General features: G+C 40.2%; 1 protein-coding gene across 4 annotated transcripts; it reads right to left on the minus strand.

Moving 5' to 3' along the window:
• Nucleotides 1–931: 931 nt before the first annotated feature.
• On the minus strand, nt 932–20715 carry MLH3 (mutL homolog 3). 4 transcript variants are annotated; one of them, XM_065838129.2, is made up of 13 exons: nt 20603–20715; nt 16459–19794; nt 12814–12912; nt 12086–12156; nt 11013–11117; nt 10244–10316; nt 9520–9591; nt 8417–8525; nt 4970–5129; nt 3753–3776; nt 3466–3547; nt 2035–2186; nt 932–1407 (listed from the first exon to the last, which is right to left on the minus strand). In XM_065838129.2, exons 2-13 carry the CDS (start codon nt 19718–19720, stop codon nt 1336–1338), a joined length of 4281 nt encoding a protein of 1426 aa, XP_065694201.1. In that variant the 5' UTR covers nt 19721–19794; nt 20603–20715; the 3' UTR covers nt 932–1335. The 4 variants fall into 4 exon arrangements, 2 of the variants coding, with proteins under 2 accessions (XP_065694201.1, XP_065694202.1); XM_065838130.2 differs by lacking the exon at nt 12814–12912; XR_010651377.1 differs by lacking the exons at nt 932–1407; nt 2035–2186; nt 8417–8525.
• Nucleotides 20716–20902: the final 187 nt, after the last annotated feature.

Consider the following 20902-nt stretch of genomic DNA (forward strand, 5'->3'; position numbering starts at 1 on the left):
GCGTGCACCTATGATGCAGTAGCAGGCTTTAAGGTGTGCTTTCCTATATGAACATGAGAGAAAGACATTTGCAACTGTCTTCAAAATGGATTTTTTTGGTACGTTCTTACAATTTTTGGCAAATTACTGAAATACAAACAAGCTTTCTGTACAGTGCTGGAACGGAAATTCCATTCTGGATGAAAGGCAGACCTTCAGAAGTCCCATCAGCTAGCTTGTCCACATCCCTGTAAGAAAGCAGAGCTCAAGTTCTTGCTTCACTTAATGTAGTCTGAGGGTATTTCCTCTCTTATACTACTTGCATGACTTCGATTAGTCTGCTTAGGTGGACATCGTGTCTCATTTGCAAAGTCCTTCATTTGTGTGAGGGGCAGCATGGAATGTCTTAGAAATATGAGGCTCTTGCAGTTCAGTCAGATCATTTTTCCTTAGTCCCTTTTGCCAATGTATGGCAACACACTACGCCACGGTTAAGGCACCAAATGAGAGTAGTTTCCACTGCTTGTTTTGCTTTTGATTCAGCAGATATTAATTTCTAGCTGATTGGTTTTGAGTTGGATGTCTGTGATTAAATGATTGTTGTTTGGTTTGGTTTTTTTTTTTTTTTACTCTTCTGAAATAAACTCGACTCCTTTATCTTAGGCTGAGATACAAAATAGAACTGGAACCTGTAAAAAAGTCTGCCTGTTGTAAAAAATGCTTTGGGTTACTTAGTTATTTCTCTGGGGTTAAGTTTTCGTACCCTGAAAATATGGGGCTGTGCTAGGATTTGAAAATCTCACTCAAGCATGCAAACTGCAGGGAGCTGGAGAAAACTGATGGGCATGTCATTCATTACATAGTTAAATAAAAAGCATGGGTTTTTATGCTAAGTTGGCGTATGTATACATTATGAAGCTGGTCAGTCCTCATTCCAACTACTACCATAAGCTCAAAGAAAGAGTTTAGTGTTTATTAATAAATACATCCCCATTTTTAACGCACTATACAATACATTAGACTCCTCTCTATTATGCAGTATCATGCTGTGCTTGCAGAGAAAAAGTCGTTTGGTAACTGCAATTTCTTGCCTCTGACAGTCAAGCACCGGCTTAAATCCCAGGCTCACAGTATCATTCCTTAATGTTGAAGATGCTTCTCCAGGCTACAAGGTGAGGTCCTGCTGCCATGTTCTTCTGGCTGGACTCTGCTCCTTGGGTCAATACTTGGAGCAGAACTTCAGTGACCACACTGGCTCAGAAACTTGGCTCCACACAAAGTATTGTTGTCTAACAACAGGGGGACTTGCATCGTACCAACACGTCCAGTGGTTGCAGCTTACAATCTTGTTTTTTATTAGGGTCTTTTTTTTCCGAATAGGTGCCATGCTCGTGCCATCTTCCGCAGTCTAGCCAAATTAGGTTTAGGCTGGAGGGAGAAAAATTAAGAAGCACTAAATGTTAACAAAGTAAACGAACTTCAATGCCTCCATACTATTTGCCCTAATACAGTCATTCCCAAGTTTTTAAATATCTAATTCCAAGTCCAGCCTGACTTTCAACAGAATCCAATTTCATAATTCAATATAGTAATAGCAAAAAGGAAGGAGTAATGATTTTTTTAAAAATTTAAATCTTGCTCTTTCTTTGCCTTTTTTTCCCCATTTTAAAGCATCTTAAACTTTGGGGAAGAACATATTTTTTTAATTAGCTTATTTGCCACTAGTAGAATATCAGAATTTACACGTTTTACAAGTTTTACACTTAAAACCTGCAAACAATTTAAATATATGCTTAACTTTAAGGACTAGTGGACCCCATTCAAGTCAATGTGACCATTCAAATGAAATATGGTTAAGACCCTAAATTGTTTTCAGGATAGATGTTTAGTGTTCTAAAGTTTTATTTTATTGGTAACAGCTATGTAAAATTCAAGTAAGATAAGTAGTGATGGTTTCAATCTGGTCAATTCCAGTTCTAGCACACATGTACGTGACATGCCTCTGATAATCCAGAGTGTTGATTATCCGAGGTATATCTGTGTCCCACACAGTACCTGCTTTTCCTGCTGTAGATGGTCTATGTCTGCAAGAGGCATCATGGAAGGTCTTCCATGAGCACACTGGAAGGGCAGCTGGCAAGATGACAAAGCTTTTATAAGCCTGCAGCTCTCCTCCAAAGTCAAGTGTTCATTAAACTTAACAGCTCCTGAAAGAAAGATACAAATTCTTGCACATGGTGCCAAAGCAATTCAAACCACCTGGCAGACTTCCCTGCACGGCTGTGGTTTTCACAGAAAACAGGGCAGCTCCTGAAGACTAGCTGTGAGGCTGCGAGGACAGCCCAAAGGCTGCAGGATGGCAGACTTAGGGCTTGGCTCAATTAACCAGCCTGCTGCATAATGATCAGCTTTCCATGGCCTAAGCTTTCACCTAACCCAAGTCTGATGGATGGTAAGATAATAGGGTTTTGGCTTTTCAGATGATGTTGCAAGAGACAAACGGGCTGCCTTTTTTTTGTGTGTGTGAGTGATGGCTGAAGACACAACTAGCTCACAAATCAAAACGTATTAAACCAAGGTGATAGATAATATCAGTTCCATAGACTTTATCAGTTCTGTGTGCCTGCCACTGACAGACATCAGTCCCAAGACCAAATGCCAGCTCTGCCACTAAGTCCTTTCTCACAAGTGAGCGCTTAATGGCATCCAGAGGAAACTCAAGCAGAACATTAAAAAGTAATTTCAAAGGCATTTGCAATCTTTAGCTTTCACAGATGCACAAGACCATCTGCAATCTGCCTTTCAGCCATGGGACTTTTATAGGTCTAAAAAAAATTACATATTGCCTGGTGTTTGTAGAGTACAGTGAAACTCTATGACAATAGATGCTTTTGGTTCATGTTTACCCTTTCAGCATGATCTTGTTAATACTGTATATGGCACAGGAACTGCCACAATAGGCTAGAGCTGCCTATTCACCTGTAAGGTCTACTCATTTCCAGGTGCTGGAAAGCCACAGTCCCTTGGAAAACGTAAATTCCTACTGCACTCCTTCCAAAAATACTTAGAAGGTCACAGGCATACTTAAACTAGCACTTTTGATACTTACGTGAAGACTAGGTCTTCTTTTCTGCTTGCTTTCAAGCAGATTCCAGCACCTCCCCTGCCCCTCCACAGAAGCGGTTATTTAAATGGTTCAGAGCTCACACAGGTGAATGTATCTCAGAACTGTGTTCTGTGATTCATGTGAGGGTTGGACAGTACATTAGGCCCAAACATGAATAAATCAGCGCAGTATTGCATGACCCTCATAGCGCTGCCTGTGAAAAGACCATTTTCTCCTCATCCCTATGAAACACACAGTCTATAATCCTGGAATTCGGGCACATTCTGAAACCACTGCCTCAGGGAGGATGTTGTGTAGAGACAGAGAGGTTAAAAAAAAAATAAAAAACAAAAAATGAAAGAAAAGTGCAGTTTCCCTACCATGACAGGCCTGGGAAGCAAACATCTTCAGAAATGTCAAAGGCAGTGTCCCTCGTGCTCCTGCTCCTGTGGTCTGCACTAGCTAAAAGCAATAAGGAAACACCATCTTACTTTCCATTTAGTATGAGAAGCAGGAAGAACTGTAACACAAAGGAAACTAAAAATAAGGAAAAGCTAGTGGACTATCTAGTTCACCTCTCTCTTTTGAGGCTTAACACACTGCCTTTGGTACATGCAATAAGCTTTGCGTTTATTATAGTCAACTTTAGAAGCAGAGAGCAACTCACCTCAACTTGTTCTTGAATAAGCTCCTGCAAAGACATAAGTAATACCATCAGTTGCTGTTTCTCCATTTCAGCCCATACCCTGCTCCACACCTGTGTACAATTTATTGTGTAACTGCCGGAACCATGAAAAATGATTCTGTTGCAAGTACACTGACCACAGTGTAAAAGGTCTAGATGCAGGTCCTGGCTTCTCAGAAGTATCTTATCAGACTTTACATTAATCACATGGTTCGCCTCTGCATCGGTTTCCTATCTGTAGAATGGGTATAATGGAACTCTTACATCTGGGAGTGCAATGACTGCACGTTATCTTTGAACAGCTAACTTTTCTTCTTTGGATAATAGCCATGTGGGTTTCATTTCTGATGTTTAAAATGCAATAAATTCATAATAAATCATGAGTAGGTGTTACCAGTCCTAATTAAAATAAAAAGGACTGCAGAATAGATCTGCCAAAATGCTCATGAGATCTTCAGGCATCAGCTGAGAACGAGTGCTCATGAGGCACAGATCTCCACCATTTTTATTGCTCTTGGCTCCCAAAACACACCAGGACACTGTATTTTGAGTTCTTCCTGATTATAGCAAAGTTGGAAAAGAAAATTTAATCAGATGAATCATCTCTGTTTCTCAAGATAGATGTATGTCAAGACTGGACTGATTCACAACGGCTCAGCCTAGTGGCTGGATACGGTACTCCAGCAACAATTTTTAAGTAGTCTGTGAAGCAGTTAAAATTGTGGAGAATTGTTCACAATGGAAACTGCAAGTAATCAGTTCAGCAATTTCCTCCTCAAACTACAGAACACCTGGAACAGTAGCTTTTAGAAAGCTGCATTGCCCATGTAGAGATTCCACGAAAACAACTTTATATCCTAACAAATAATATTTCTGTATCAGCAATATCAATAATTTTACTGTTCATTCAAGCATTTGCTGTTCATTGAAGTACTCATAAGCAGTAAACTGTTGAAACATCTGCACTATATACCATTTTTCTTGGCTTCTCCACCAGTCCAAGTCTGAAACAGTGTCCTATCGTTTCTGTTATAGTTCAAGGATTTCAGCTGTTGGACTCTTTAGCTCCTAAAAGGGGTGGCATATTTGCCAAGGGACTTCATTGTCTCCCTCATAACAGAGACACTCATTATAATACCCTGGGCTATTAACACAGAACAAGACCCAGTATTGCAATTTCACCCATAGCCACAGCTGACCTCAACGACACTTTTAGTGACAGGTTGTCTTTTCCGTTGTAATTCATTGGCATCTCTTTCTGTAGAACACAGCGGCACTTTCCTCACTAGAATCAAGCTGCTGTTGGTCTCAGGAAATGACAGTTCAAGACCCAAGTCCTCCAAATTTTTGTAGCAGCATCTGAGGGAAAACAAAACAAAACAAAACCAGAAATAAGACATAAAACACAGCATAAGTAAAGGTTCCTGTGGTGCCTATATATGTTTCTTCCTGCAACCGTTTCCAATCTCAATATCCATGCATCACGTGACTCCAAGTAATTTTGCCATTTCAGCCTACAGTCAGCCAATCTTTTTCACTCCAATCAACTGTGCATATTGCATGTTCCACAACCACAAGATCTGAGAGTACCTGTACTATGTAGAAGCTTTATGTCTAAATTTATAGATCTATCTTTTCTGAAGACGCACAAGGTGTCTAGTTCAACACACAAACACTTCAAATATTGAAATTACACAGCACAAAGGCTCCTTTAAGTCTCACCTAAAAAATTTTTATTTCAGTTGACACATAATAGCAAATACGTAGAAGGGAAAAAATATTTTAAGAAATTTATGCTGGTTTAACGAACTTTCTATCCTGTTAAGCAAAGAGAACCCAGGAAAGAACAACTGCTAGTTTATCTGACACATCACCCTGTGGATGGAAAAATACATACAAAAATGGGACTTCACAGCCAGATGAGAACTTATCTTCAAAATGAAAATATATGTAACAATATATAGTTTATTTTATTAACTCAGGGAATATTAACTTAAAACAAAGGTGGTGAAGGTCAATTTTAGAAGAGATTCTTTGAACAAAAAATAAGTTAATCTAAACTGACTAAAATCAGTCACAAGGATAATGCAATTATTAGCCTCCATATGGACATAACTTGCGTAATTCTGTGCCACAAAAGACAACATGCATGGCCTTCAGCAAGAGCAGAGAAAGAAAGAAAGAAAAAGCCCATTGTGGTGAAATGACAAAATCCAAGCAGCTATTGAAGTCAATCAGGCCTTTTTTAGAAAAAAAAGGGAAAAAAAGGAAGTTCAAGAGTGTCAACAGAACAATGCATTACTACAATCCTTAGCAGACAAATAACAGAATAGAAGCTGCAGGTGAACCAGAGGTCCAGCTGAACTATTAAATAGCAAGCATAGCTGAAGAGAAAGGTCTTTTAAGGAAGTTAATTTATTTCATTACATCAAACTTTACCAAAGAATACAGTCATACTTTGCCAGCAACAACAACAATAGAATTTAAATTTTTACAGTACTTTTAATTTGTAACTTTTTAGTATGGATAGTCTCACAGAGTGATGTAAAGAGATGAACTGCCAATAAATACCAATAAACTAAAGAGCAACACAGTCAAAGCACCAGTAAGCTTCTTGAATCAATTAAGTGATAACTGAAAATCACAACTGGCATCCCACTGTGTGTCCTTGAAAGAAAACCATGCCTCTGTGATTTACTTTGTCCTACTGATTTTTGTAGTATGTTTGTGATATAGCTGATAAAGAAAAGTAGCTCACAGAATTTATTTGGTCTTTCAAACCCTTTGATGCCATCTCTTAATAGTGCCTAGAAATGCCAATGCAAAAGGTTCTTGTGGATAGAGAAGTAACAGTTGTCATAACTTAGAAACTATGGAAAAAAGATATGTTGGCAACAGCTGGTCAGCGTTTAACATGACATGAGCCCTGTATCTCCATAATTGTTTATTAATTATGTGAAAAAGAAGGAACATGGTCAAGAAATCAAATTTGTAAAAAACACAAATATAGGTTAGTTGAGACAAAAGACAATGCTGAACTCAAAGAGAATTTAAAACAAGTAGAAAAATTATTAATGAAATCAGTAGGATGAATGAAAAAAGTAAAATGAAAAATTGACTGAAAAACTGAACTGACAACTCCAAAAGACAAATACATGCAAATTATCAGAAATAATTTGGTCTATTTGTACATTCTGTTGGCTTCTACATAAACAGGAAAAAAAACCCTAAACAAACAAGCAAACCAATAAAAAACTAAAAAAACCTCACAACTCTGTGTTTCATTGTCATCACCATTCAATAACCAAGCAGTTCATGCAAGCAGAAGTAGCCAAGAAAGCAGATAAAATATGAGGTGTGCATATAATAGACAGAAAATAGGGGCACAACTGCAAAGCTACTGTACAAATCAATGGGATGCCATCACTTGGTATATTGTATTCAGCTTTGGCCATCCAGTCTCAAAAGTAGATGTATCAGAAAATGATGAGTGCAAAAATAATTCGAAGTTGAACAAGAGGCATTACAAATATTTTGACGTCAGAAAGAACATCATTAAAATGTAGGAACTACAAAGGCATCCGAATATTACTGAACTATGAACAGCAATGGTTATGTTCTCCCATTTTTCCCTAGGGCAGGTGGAACATAATAGTGCTTTACACTTTCCTTTGGAATTTCTGGTACTGGCCATCGTCACACGACAGAGTTACCAATCAGATACAGCAGTGACACTGTTACGATCGGAACACACCCAAAAAAGGCCTTTACACCAAACAGGTCTGTCCCTATAATTGGCAACGGATCTTAACAAGGAGTGATTTAAAAGCTATCAAGTTTGCCACAGGCACCACAAAAAAGAGAAGTTTGAGCATAATGAGGTAGTCCTGTGAATGTTACGATAGAAAGAACTTCACCTGAAAATGAAAACAATGCAGGGGTAAACAAACCAAACCAAACCAACAAACAAAAACCCACAAAACCAAACAAACAAAACCACAAATGCACATGGCAGGTGATAGACAGGGATTTTGGAGGAAAAATTTGTACAGCCTCCAATAGGTCTGCAATAGTCCAACAACAAATCTGTGTCTAAACTCTTGCAGTACAAAAGATCCATATCCTAAGAGTAGCTAGGCCACCATTCTGAAACATTTGGAAAACAGTGTTCATTAGTTGCTCTTGGCAGGTACCTCAGATTAAGGAATGCATTTTTGAAGGAGTCACAATACAAACTTTCCATACCCCATCCTGCTCTTCTCAAACAGCGCCTGTTAAGTCGGTGACTAGATCAACATGATGGCACTGCACTCCAGTGCACACTCCAAGCCCTGATCCTCAGACAGGAGGATCTGTTGGAGGCTGCTTTGGTACTCTCCTGGCCCACAGATGAAGGTTTACTTTCCCAGGGAAGCCTGAGCACATTGCAGAGGTACAGAGATAGCACACTACAGGGTTTTGCCTTGAGATGTTGTAAGGACGTGCTTGAGAAGCACACCTATTTTCCTCAGCACAGATATAGCCAGTTGGTCTCCGCTCAGGAAAGAATCAATAACGTCTTTCCTGAGCTTCATAGTAACCAAAGAATATAAAGAGATCTTCCCGGTCAGCAGAGCCATCTCCAAAGGTTTAGAGTTATTACTAACCGTAGAAATCTCCTTTGTTCTTCTGTAACTTCAATCTCCAAAGGGGGGGAGATGGCAGAAGACAGTAATTTCTTCTTGCCACGTGCTGCAGCTTCCTTGTCATAGGAATCTGTGAATGAATCGTTTAGAAGTATCCTCTCTTAGAATATTTACGCAGGCATAACCCTTAATGACCCTATGGTTTGGCATGTAATCCTCTGTTTGGATTAAAAAGTGACCACAGAATGCCTTCTCCTGAAACTTGCGGAGGACTGGGAATGTCACAAACCAGACATTTAGTCTCTGGGGAAGGGTTGGTTAATGCCACTTTGTTTTTTCCCACCAGTTCCAAAAAAGGGTCACTCTAAATAGCAAATAAACTACTGATATATTTAGTCCAACTCACAGAGAGAAATTTTTCCACAGAAAAGTCTGATATAAATGGCATTAAAACACTATTCATTAAGCATTTCACCTTTCAGTCTTCAACTTTTCAGTACCTGACCAAAAGGAGTTCCTGGAATCCTCTCTGCAGGAACTGCGCAATATTTATTGATGAAAGAGAAGGTCAATGACTTTTAAATACTTGGTGGATGGCTATTGTGCTTTTTAACCAATGCTTTTGAAACCAATGGCTAATGAGCTTACAGAGGAGACTATTATCCCTTTGCAAACAGTTTCAGATTGTGGAAATTTTAGGCTTTAAGTGGAGTATTCTGTTGAAAAGGAACCAAATGTACTATGGTCTTTACTCTGCATCCCATGTCTTATTCTTCACAGCATAACCACATGATCTTATTGATGTTGTTCTATTTCCTCTTCATTGTTTTTCCTATCAGTCTTCCTGCTCCTTCATTATGTCAGGATTATTTTAGTTTGACAGTTCTGTGGGTAGAGAGTATTTATTCTATTTTTGGAAATGCTGTAATAATTTTCAGCTGTCAGTACTTTGATTGCTACAGATACTGAACGTCTGGGTGAAGATGACAAATAAATATCATATTGGTTTCATACATCCCAGATTTATCCTTATGATAAGTAAGTTAGCAAGCTTTCCCTTTCAGACAGCTCGTTTGTACCTTTCTGTGCACTGATTATTTTCTTAAGGCCATCTGAAACCTCACCTGCAATAAGCTGCTCCAAGCGGATCCGTTCATGAGCTGCATGTTGGTCCACCAAAATCAAGAGGTTTCCATCTAAAAATGTACCACAAGAGAGAAGAAACGGGCAAATTTGTATCAGACAACTGCAAAGGCTGGGAAGAATGACCACTCCCTAGAGGCCACATTTAGAGGATAACTATCGGCCAGTTTTACAGAAATAAAGCAAGGAGGAGGCTGTGTTGGCAGAACATAAAGTCACTACAGAACAGAAATTCAGTGATCCAAATTGGCATTTAAATTAGGGTAATTAGACTGAGTCAGAAACTCTTGTCTACTGACATCTTCATCTAACTGCAGAATGAGAGCTGAGGTCACCCACAAATTGTTCTGTTTAATACAGTCTTCAAAAATGTTACAAAAACTACTGGGTTTGAATGCCTTTTTTGTACAGCTTCAGCAAGCTTCAAAAATGACTATGTCCAGACACTGTGAACAGAGCCTGAAAGATGTTAGTAATTTGAGCACAATCTATTTTTGTAACACTCATCAGAAGGCAGTAGGAACATTCAACAACATCCAAAATAAAGATAAAGAAGATCCAGGAAATTTCAAGTGAACACTAACATTTTCCTCTACTCACAGTATCATTCCAAAGCAAGATGAGAATACAAACAGGACAATGTTCCCTCTGCACTCTAACTGGACTGGACAGCCACCTCAACTTCATGTTAATAACCACTCTTACCTGTCTTTTTATCCATTTCATTCCTAGTGTTGATTAAACAAGCAATAAATTTATTGTCCACTTGCTGAAGAACCTGCAAGATACTCAGAAAAAATATTACCTGGTGGTAAAATTATTTTTTAAATGAATGTAAACCAAGAAAGATGACAATCAAAATGGATCAAGCACAACAAATAGGTGGTAGGATGATTAGGGGAGTGGAAACCACATCTCTTCTAATCCCAAAGACTTAAAGAATTTGGCCTAGCAAAACTAACACTGAGAGGTATGTAATTATTCTTTATAAATACAGTGGGAGGCTAAATATGGAAAAGGCGGCAATTATTAAGCTAAAAGACAATACTGGCAGAAGGTCAAATGACCATAAACTGGTCATGAAACAGTTTAGTCTGGAACTAAGAAAAAGTTTCAAAATATCCAAGAAAATAATTCTGTACCATGTTTTTCAAAGAAAGTCATAAGGGCAAGAGCTCTGATTGTTCTAAGGTGGAGCTGGAAATTTACAGAACAGATTAAATGCTTGGGTAGAAGCCTCCATGAGTTGGGAATTTAAGCTGTGCATAGTGACTCTGAGTATTTGATTTGCTGGTATCACCAAATGAGAATGTAAACAAACTTTTTCAACCTGCCCTGTGTTTAAGGACTTGTACTGATCATCTGCAGGATCCATTTCCCTGGATATCTCTTTCTCAACAGGCAGAAACATCAGCAAATCCCATCGACTGAGTGGCAATTTGAATGCGAAAACTAATAATAGATTATATTGTACCTGCATTGAATGAACCATGTCTTTGGTGAAACGATAAGGATACAAGATATTGTGAATTTTCACAGCCAGATTGTCAGCCTGACTGCTGGTCACATCAACAGCAACCTGTAAAAACAGAACTACAGATCAAGCAGGCTATAAAGGATATGGCAAAAAACCCAAGCACACAGAAACTACCCACAACAAACTAGCTTTAAGAGAAACTGGAAATAACTCTGCATTTTGACAAACCAAGCTTTCTACAAAAGAATAGTATTAACTAAAGATACCACCCTTTGCTTCCATCCTTATACACTTTCCCATCTGGATATTACCTGCTAACTTCAATGCATGCAGCTGATTTGAAGTACCTATCAGAAAGCCTGAAGTTATTTATCAGCCTGCATGAACTCCCAATGGATTGCATTACAGAAGATGTATCGCCTTGACATGAGTCATAGTACACAGCACAGCAACAACTGAACAGAACTGTTCAGAAACTCACCAGCAGGTGGTTTGCTACTCCCTCTCTATTGTTTGCAGGTGGAAATGTTTGCATTCCTATGTTTACACACACACAACATGATGATTAAAGATAATGCTACCTCATGACAACAAAGGAAGTTTTTCTAAAAGCTCTAATATTGTTTCCCTCTCACATGCTATTAATCCTGCCAGGCTATAAAAACAAGTATAGTAAAATACACTTTTAAGACCCATTGCATCTCAGAGAAGAAAGCTGGATTATTTTCACTCTGTCCACGAAGACACAGTCAGTACAATTTTGCCATCCTTTAACTTTTAAGATTGTTATCTTTGTAGAGGGAAAGACAACTTACAATAATGTTTTGCTTTTGAAATGACATAAGGCAAAAGATTAACCTGATACCTGCTTCTCTGACTTTGAATAAATCCACAACAACCTACATATAAACAGTCTATAAAAAACACATAACTGCCAGGTCTATAGTCTAATATATCACTGAATAACTTCTATGTAAGTTACAGTATTCGAAATTTTTGTCCCCATGTCAGAAAATAACAGAAGGCTAAACTGACTCCTATTTTAGCATGAGATGTGAGATAGTGCTTACCTCTGGGCAAGGAACAAAAACAGGATTATGCCATTCTGAAAGCAACGACTGGAGAGACTCCCCTTCAGCATCTAGGAAAGAACATGTAGTTAGTACAGGGACTACCACCATCCATCAGCAGAAGGTGCACTGGGTACCTGTACCTCACACAAGTAGTTTTTTTTTTTTTTTTCCATGTTTAAAAGGGGGGAATGTAGAAATAAATAATGGAACACAAGACTGGGCCTCTCTATTGTCCGCTTTAGCGATGAAGGACACCATGCAGCTTTCTGGCTCCTAAACATGCTGCAGCACAGTTCAACAGGCCCTGGAAATGGAGCAGGTGGAGGGAAGGAAAGAAAGACCTGTTCAGCTACCCGCTCTCTTTGGACAAAGTCACATACCAAAAAGATGATTTCATCCTTTCCACCGCAAAAAAAAATTGTGACGATTGAAGCTATTTTTCACATTCCAAGGTTGGAATGAGAACAAAGAAGGGAGTAGGTAATCATTCTTTAAACTACTGACATAATTCAACAAAGAACCGAGTATTTCATCCTGTAAATAAGTATCCCCTAACCTGCCTTTAACCCTAAAAGATTTTTTTTTCCAGTTCTAGATTTGAGATGACTCACACGGTCCCATTGTTAACAGACCTTGAGTAATTCTGGGTTCCTGTTGGGACATCTGGGAGAATTCTTTGATTTGTTTTTACCACAGTACACTGTGTCCTGGAAAGCTGGCCCTACCTCTCAGATCCTGGCTTGCTAGAGTCTTCTCTTTTCGAGGTCTAGGAAGGAAGGGCAGCACAATCTCACTTCTAAAGGGATGGCACCTGAACTGAAACCCTAAACACAATATAAATTTACTGCTGCAGATTCAATAGCAAAATTACAAAAAGCTATACAATTACTATATTCTCATGAGCATGCGCTTAGCCCTCTACAAATTTGTGTATCCTGAAGATTTTGCAGTCTAACACTGAGACATAACAGCATATATGTAAAAAGCTGAGAATTATCAGACACATTTACATCAGGAAATGTATTTTTAAAATATTACTGTGGCTTCTGCAGGACCGTCCTTAAAAATTGGCTGCTTCCTTGAACATGTAACAATTATTTCCAGAATTAGTACAATCAGAAGTGTTATCCCAAAGAAAAAGAAGAGGCATACGGTAGTCTGTCAGATATCAAAACACTCTTGAATTCCTGCTACTATGGAGTGGCAAAACTGTCAGTCTATCACCACTCCTATCAATACTTACTACAGTTATCAAGAACTTGTAAAACTGAAAAGCACAAGTCGGTGAGACCACATGAGATATCAAAGTTAGCCTAACAACATGTTCCTACCCACCCAGCAATGATTGAATGATATTACAAACCTGTATTGTTATCAAGATTTTTAAGAAAAATGGCTCAGATTCCCAGCACGGTGGTAAACATTTCACCCTTCCTTTGGTACTATTCAGACTTCTATTCTTTGTGAAATAATAATGAATTAATAAAGTTCCTTTCTACTAAGAAATTAAGGGTGTGCATTCAGGAAAAGTGGCAGAGTGATAACACCAAAGAAAACCAGCTGCATGCTGATAAGCTCAGTATGGAATGGCTCTATGAGATCCTAGGCCAGTCCTTAGGCTCCTTACTACTGGCTCCATTCCAGTAAGGACCAATGATGGTCCTACCCTGGGGAACGAGAATCCTTTCAAGAATCCAAACTGGCAGCCCAGCACAGGAGAGCAGCATCTCACTGTCACAAAATCCAGAAGAGAGGACAAGATGACCTGATGTGGTTCCTGGTAAACTGTGGCAAATTAAAAAACGCTACCTAATTCAGACTTCAACAGAACTTTTATAGTTGTTATGACTGAAAGATATTATTGCTCAAGCTCACAGCAGCATCTCTCATCTATGTGAAAAGAAGTCCAGTATTTTATACATAGAATCATAAACCAAGATTAATTTCCTTGCTCTTGCTGCAGGGAAAATCCTTGTTCAGGACATAGATTTTTCACAAAGCTAGGATTTTCTTTCCCAAAGGCCTGTGAAAATTCAGAGCGGACAGAGATATTATTAATATGACTTCTCTGACATGTAACATTAGAAAAGGTGCTGAGGGTAATAATGTACCTGCTTTATACAGGTAAAGCACATACAATTACCATACTTTAGTATTCTTTTTCAATTGCCTCATTAAAATATACTGGTGTAATGACATATCAGTCAATAATGTAATAAAAGTAATAAAAAATGCAAACACAGCTAGCATAACAATGAAGACCACATTGAACAGGGGCATTAACCTACTACAATGCATTGTACTAGATTATTCAAAAAGGCATCTGATAGTAAAATGAAGCTTGATAAATTTTCCTGTAGCAATCACTTTAATCAGTATAAAGATACCTGAGTCTAACCTACAAAATCTAGCATTTCTCTTGTGCACATGACATGTGACTGGAATAAACAGCAGATGGCCACTGCTCTCATGGAAAAGAGGATATGGATTATTTTTACCTCTTTCCACCTGCCACCAACCCGCGTAATTTCCCTATGACCAAAAGAAATGCATATCCTTTGTCTGAAAAACATGTGAAGTAACATGTTTGTTGAACTTAGAAAAATGTAAGATCCATAGGGTCTAGCCAAACTTCAGACACCTTGTAAAGGTTTGGGAGGTCTGACCTTCAACCTAAGAAAAGCAAAAAAGCTGCAGGAGACATCTCACCAAAGAATACCACCACTGACGGTTAAGACAGAGTGACACCATTGATATGATGGAGAGTAACACCAATGATAAAGCTAAGAAAGAACAATGCCATTGCAGGTAAACAGGTGCAACACAATATACGTCTTCAAAGACTACAGACTATATGCAGTCTGAAAACATACAGGTATGTGAGGTATCCTCTTCATAAACATGAATGCACTATCCTAACGTTTTGGACCGAAGGTCAAGCTCTACATCTCAGTGCTTTGGCTGGCTACTAAACAGCACTGCGGGCAACCAAAACTGGTAAACCACAAAAATAAGAGGTGCTAGTCAAGGATTGTACATTTGTGGTTGCAAGTAATTTTACCTAATAAAGCAGAGATCATCTTCTCCTTGTAACAAATTTACTTCAGTGGAACACAACAGATATTCAGAATTACTGGCATCAATTATTATACTTAAAAGGAAATAACTTAAGAACTGAAACACCTATTGCACCAATATTCTGTGACCAGTGATAAAAACAAAAGTAACAGACAAAAAAATCAAACAAACCAGAGGCTATCATGATTGATTAGATAAATATTTCACAGAATGGCTGGGGCTGGAAGGGACCTCTGGAGATCATCTACTCCAACCCACCTGCTAAAGCAGGTTCACCTAGAGTAGATCACACAGGAATGTGTTCAGGCAGGTCTTGAACACCTCTAGAGGAGACTCCACAACCTCTCTGGGCAGCCTGTTCCAGTGTTCTGTTACCCTCAGAGCAAAGAAGTTTCTCCTCATATTCAGATGGAACCTCCTGTGCTTCAGTCAGTGCCCATTTGCCCTCATACTATCATTCAGCTCCAACTGGGAGAACTATCTAAAAGGAAGTCCAAGCTACTTTTCCCAAATGGATTATCCAGTCTACATGATGAATGACTGTATCTTCACTCAGAAAATCTGCCTATAGACAGACTGGGGAACAACTCTGAACACAGATTCCCATATTAATGAGAAACTTACTGAACACACTACTTTGCTGAGCCAGATCAGGACACAGAAAGTCAAACCTGACAGAGAGATCAGTGAAGACTCATGAACACGACACAGCTGAAAAAATAATACAATGTAGTGTCCTATCACCCTGGAAAAGCTTCATCATCAAACCACCAGCAACGCTGTACAACATCTCCTACAACATCAAGTATGAAGGAACAGCCTTCCAACATCTGTGGAAAGGAGGCTACACATTCTCAATGAAAAAGTTGGACGTTTGTTCATTTTTCAAGGGTTGTTTTGAATTTTGTATGCAGTTAGGATAAAATGTTAAAAAAAACAAAAAATTTCCAGTGGGCTTACTTTATAGTGTGTCCCTTGTATATATGACAATTATATATAACTGTTATCACAAATTCCATTATGCGCAGGCAGCTGCCTGTTACTTGACAAGGTGTTGACATTTCTTTTTAGTGTCTAATTAAAAACTATGTTTTAATATCTTGAATGTTAATGTGTTACTGCCTCCATAGTCTCCAACACTTTCCTGGTTTTCATATAGCTATTACAAGTAAGGCAGTGGGTATTTTAGTATAAACTGTCAGGTGCTGTCAGCAAGATATTCTCTATGCACCTAGCAGAACACAAACACTTTTCCTCATCCTATGTGTTCTAACCACCACCACCCCTCTTACCATTCTCTGTGACAACATTCACAGCCATTGTTGTTATATCTTGAACGCAGGCAGCTTGAAATGTCTCAGCGGGAGGAGTGCTGTAGGTGCTCAGCCCAGTTGTTTTATTGATGTATATTGTCTTACCCAACGAAACATCAAAATCCTGCAGCCAGTTTGAACACCACAAATCATTCCTGGGATTGCCTGCGCTTGTGTCTGCAGAGAACTCCAAGTTACTTGGGAAGGTCATATGGGGAACCTCAGTATCTTTCAGATTTTGTTCTGAGGATTCACCTAATGTACTTTCCTCTTCACAGGTGATGTTAGTACAATCCTCTTGAGCAGGTAAAACACTACCTGAAGAGACTGTGTCCTCCCCTTCTGTGCTGCTGAGTGGTGATGGGCTGACAGTACTTTTCATGGACCCTGCTCTTGTTCCATCTGGTTGTGAGCACACATCCTCCTTAGAAATGCTGTAATTACATTCCTTCATTTTTTCCTCTGAGGATTTGTATGTTTGACAAGCATTGTACAAAAAATCATCATTTGAAGATTCAAGATCAAAACAGTAGTCCTGTTTTCTACTTGAGTCTGTTTGGAATTGTTCACCAAGTTGTGCTACTTCTTTGTTGTCACTTTTCAGTCTGGACAGTTTGGATGATAATGATCCTGGAGATTTTCTACATCTTATAATTTTTTTGCTAATCTGAGAGTAATCAAACGATGTCAATGGACTTAGACGAAGGGCCTGTTTGTCCTGTGAGGTTTCTCCACTGCATAATGAAGTCTCTTCCAAAGAATCAAAAACTTGGATACTATTATTAGGATCTGTATCTTCCAGAGTTGGAGTTTCAGAAGTGCTCACACTACCATGGTTGTCATTCCCATTCTTTGAAAAGCCACAATTAGCTTGTGAATCAAAAACAGGGAGACCAAATTCCCCCTGCTCTGACAACGGTGTTGGTAGCACACACCTGACTCTCCCATAGTATCTCCTGAACTTTTCTAATGAACCCAGTTGTGTGCACAAGCTCAGCTTCTTAGGGGGCTGAGGTCTTGGCAGAGCTATTTGTCTTCTAGTGCTTTTTATCATTTTACTGTGAGGAATACATGAAGAAGTTGCCTCTGGTAATTCTGTAACATTCAATGTCTTATAATGTCTTTTACTGGTGGCAATAGGCATAGTTATCCCCTCACTCACCTGATTTGGAAATGTTTTGTTCTCTAATAGCTCACTACCATCAGCCATGCATACTTCTCTGGTCAAAAGAGGTGTATATTCTTCACTTGTATTACTGGAAACATCCTTAGCATTTAAAGACTGAATTAGAAAACTCACTTTGTGGCCAAAAGTATCCTGGGTACTGATAGAGCCAGGTCTACACTGCATGTTTAATGTAAGATTCATTTCTGTTTGTTCACATGCATGTGGGGGCTGATTTTGCATAACACGTTTTATGAGGCTTGTAGAGCACCATTTTAATGGCACGGCACTAATAGCGCCTTGTCCAGCATCATCTATCACTTCAGCCATTTCCCTGTCTCCTGTTCTCATCAATGAACTTCCAGAGACAGTTTCAGTTCCCATTGCTGTTTTGGTAAGGTCTTCTCTCTCAGATGGTGACCGAATATGGACTGTATTTCTTTTCTCCACTACTTTCCCTTGCTTGCTTCCCATATCTTTTATGTAATTCTCTGCAGAATGCTGCAGGTCACCACAACTGACTATTTTTCTTGTTTCTGATCCGGCCCCTCCACTAAAAAAGGAACAAAGATTTTCTGAAGGTTTCAGATGAGTATCGGATGATTTTTGGGAACTGTTGGTGTCTTTTGGCTCCTGTTCTGAGATATTTGATACAATGAAATCAGAAACCGTGTCATCTTTGCTGGGCAGTGGAATCTCCACATGGTTATTTCTACACAGATCAGATGGTTCAGCAATCTTCTGATATGGGGCCATCTCAGTTTCCTGTAGATTTTTATTTGACTCTATAAGACTTAAGGATTTTTTCCCTAACATGGATTTTCTTTTGACATCTTTTGATTGCAAGTTGCACATTTCATAGGAATCTGCAATTTCATCACATGCTTTCTTAAAATTGTCTTGGATGCTCTTCTTGTCAGAGAGTGAGGGCTTCAAAACTGGAGCATTATACAAACAAAAGTTATTCTCCTCATTAAATTCTCTGATGTCCTCACCACATGGTTCAACAAATAAATGTTCTTGTTTCAAAAATACTTTCACTCCTTCCTCTATGCAAGTTAGAAGAACATCCCAGTTTTGGAACTCGATTAGAGTTTTTGCAGGTTCTAGACACACATCATAGTCACTGTATGCACAAGTCACATTGAGAATAAAGATCCCATACAACTCCGGAATACAGCGATGGCGACCAGCACTTGCACCAGCCTGTCTGCTCACAGGGCCACTTTTTGTCTTGCAGCAGATGACACTTTCTTTTCTTAATAAAAAATCAATCAGTTTGTGTAGTCTTGTCTTTAAAACAAGCCTTCTATTCACATACAAGAACTGCATATTCTTATTGTAATGTCCTTCAATGCTGATATAACCACTTAGCTCAAATCCCCCAGACTTATGATTTATTTCTCGTAACTTCTGCGACCTGCCCAGTCCATAAATTTGACAAAACCGAGAATATATATCTCTTGTCTTAGGGAGCTGAAGCACCATAGAAGAAGCAGCATCGTTCCTTAAAGAAAGTGAAACAGAAGGATGCATCAGCGAAATAGCCTCTACTTTATGTCTCACTCTCTCAAGCTCCAACACAGGATCCATACACTTTTTCCTCACCGGTAACTGATAGAACAGATTACACACTGTTACCGTAGTTCCGCCACTTGGTCTGTTCAATTCAGCTTCACAAACTTCCAGTGCTTGCCCATTGTGAAATAGTTTCACAAATGTTTTTGCTGTCCTGCTGGTCTTAGAGGAGACTTCCACTACAGTGGCCATGTTGGCTATGCTTGCCACAGCCTCCCCTCTAAAGCCGTAGAATGTCAGGTTCTCCAAGTCTCCCACTGAGCTGCACTTGCTGGTGAAGTACCGCTTTCCCATTGCATTTAAGTCCTCTCTCCCCATCCCGGAACCATTGTCCACCACCTGGATCTTAAAAGCTTCCAGATCCACCCTGATAGCAACACATGTTGCTTTGGCATCAATGCTGTTGAGGACAAGCTCCTCAACACACTGCCCCACGGAGTTGATAGTCACTCCAGAACGCAGCCTGGCTCGCACATCTTCCACCAAACGTTTGATCATGTCAAAATCAGATAAATGAGAAACTCAACAAACTGCAGGGAGCTCACTCCTCCATGTTCCTTGAAAAAAACTCCCTGGGTGGAGAGAGAAAGAAAAAAAAAAAATAAAGGCCTGAAAAGCTTTCTTCTATTGCATTCACCCTCATAAACATACTTTTGTTAGTCTTCCTGGCATTCAGAGGCTTTTTCTGTTATTACTTTCCTGCTCAGGCTTTGACTACACATCACTAGTACTTTCAGGGTAAATGGCCAGAATCTGAGTCTATGCTCATTACTAACAACATACGTGATTCTCAAACTTAACACACCCAAACCAAACTCCAACCAGGATAACACTAAACTCAAATGATCTGCAAGCAAAAGGCTTCTGCTTCCATTTGCACCAAAGACATAGAGAACATACTACCAAGAAGCAGGCACAGAGCTGCTTTCCTCTCGATTTTATCTCAATCTCCTCACATAAATTCACAATGCCTCATTCTGGACAAAGAGCATCTGCTGTAGTCCATGCAAGAAAGGAATAAAGCAAATTTGGGAATGGGAGACTGGGTAAGCTGTGAAAGAGAACCCGCTATTTTCCAGTCCTGTCCTTGGTGACTACCGGTTTCTCAGGGCTACTGGAGGGGACACCCCCGCGCCACTCACGCTAATGGCCCTCGCTGGGGACCCGGGACCCCGCTGTGTGACAAGTACCCCAGGGCTCCCCGGCCTCGGGGACACAGTAGGGTGGCCTCGCCCCGCGCCCAACCTCGCTGCCACTCGCCCGCTCGCCCCTCTGCCCGCCCCCGAGAGCCCCGTTGTCAGGCTGGCGCCCGGCCGGACGCGGCGCTGACAGGAGCGGTGGCCCCGCTCCCCGGCCGCGCGGGGCGTCCCCCGCCCTCACCCCTCGGTACGCGCTGGCGCGAGGGCGGGGCAGCACTCCAACGGCCGCGGCGCGAGATCAACCGCCGCAGGCTGCTGGGCCCGCACGCGGCTCCCGCAGGAAGCGAGCCGGGCAGCGAGTGCACAGCGCCTGCGCAGCTGCGCGCGGGGACGCGGTAAAGGCTACGGGGACTACGGGGACTACGGGTCCCGACGCCCGCGGACGGTGCATGCTGGGAGATGTAGTTCCCGTCCCGGGCCGGAGGCTGCCAGAGCGGCACCGCGGCAAGGGACGGCCAAGGACAGCAGCCCTTCCCCCGCC

This window comes from Patagioenas fasciata, chromosome 5 (genome assembly GCF_037038585.1).
Source record: "Patagioenas fasciata isolate bPatFas1 chromosome 5, bPatFas1.hap1, whole genome shotgun sequence".
In the NCBI taxonomy this organism is placed as follows: Eukaryota; Metazoa; Chordata; class Aves; order Columbiformes; family Columbidae; genus Patagioenas; species Patagioenas fasciata.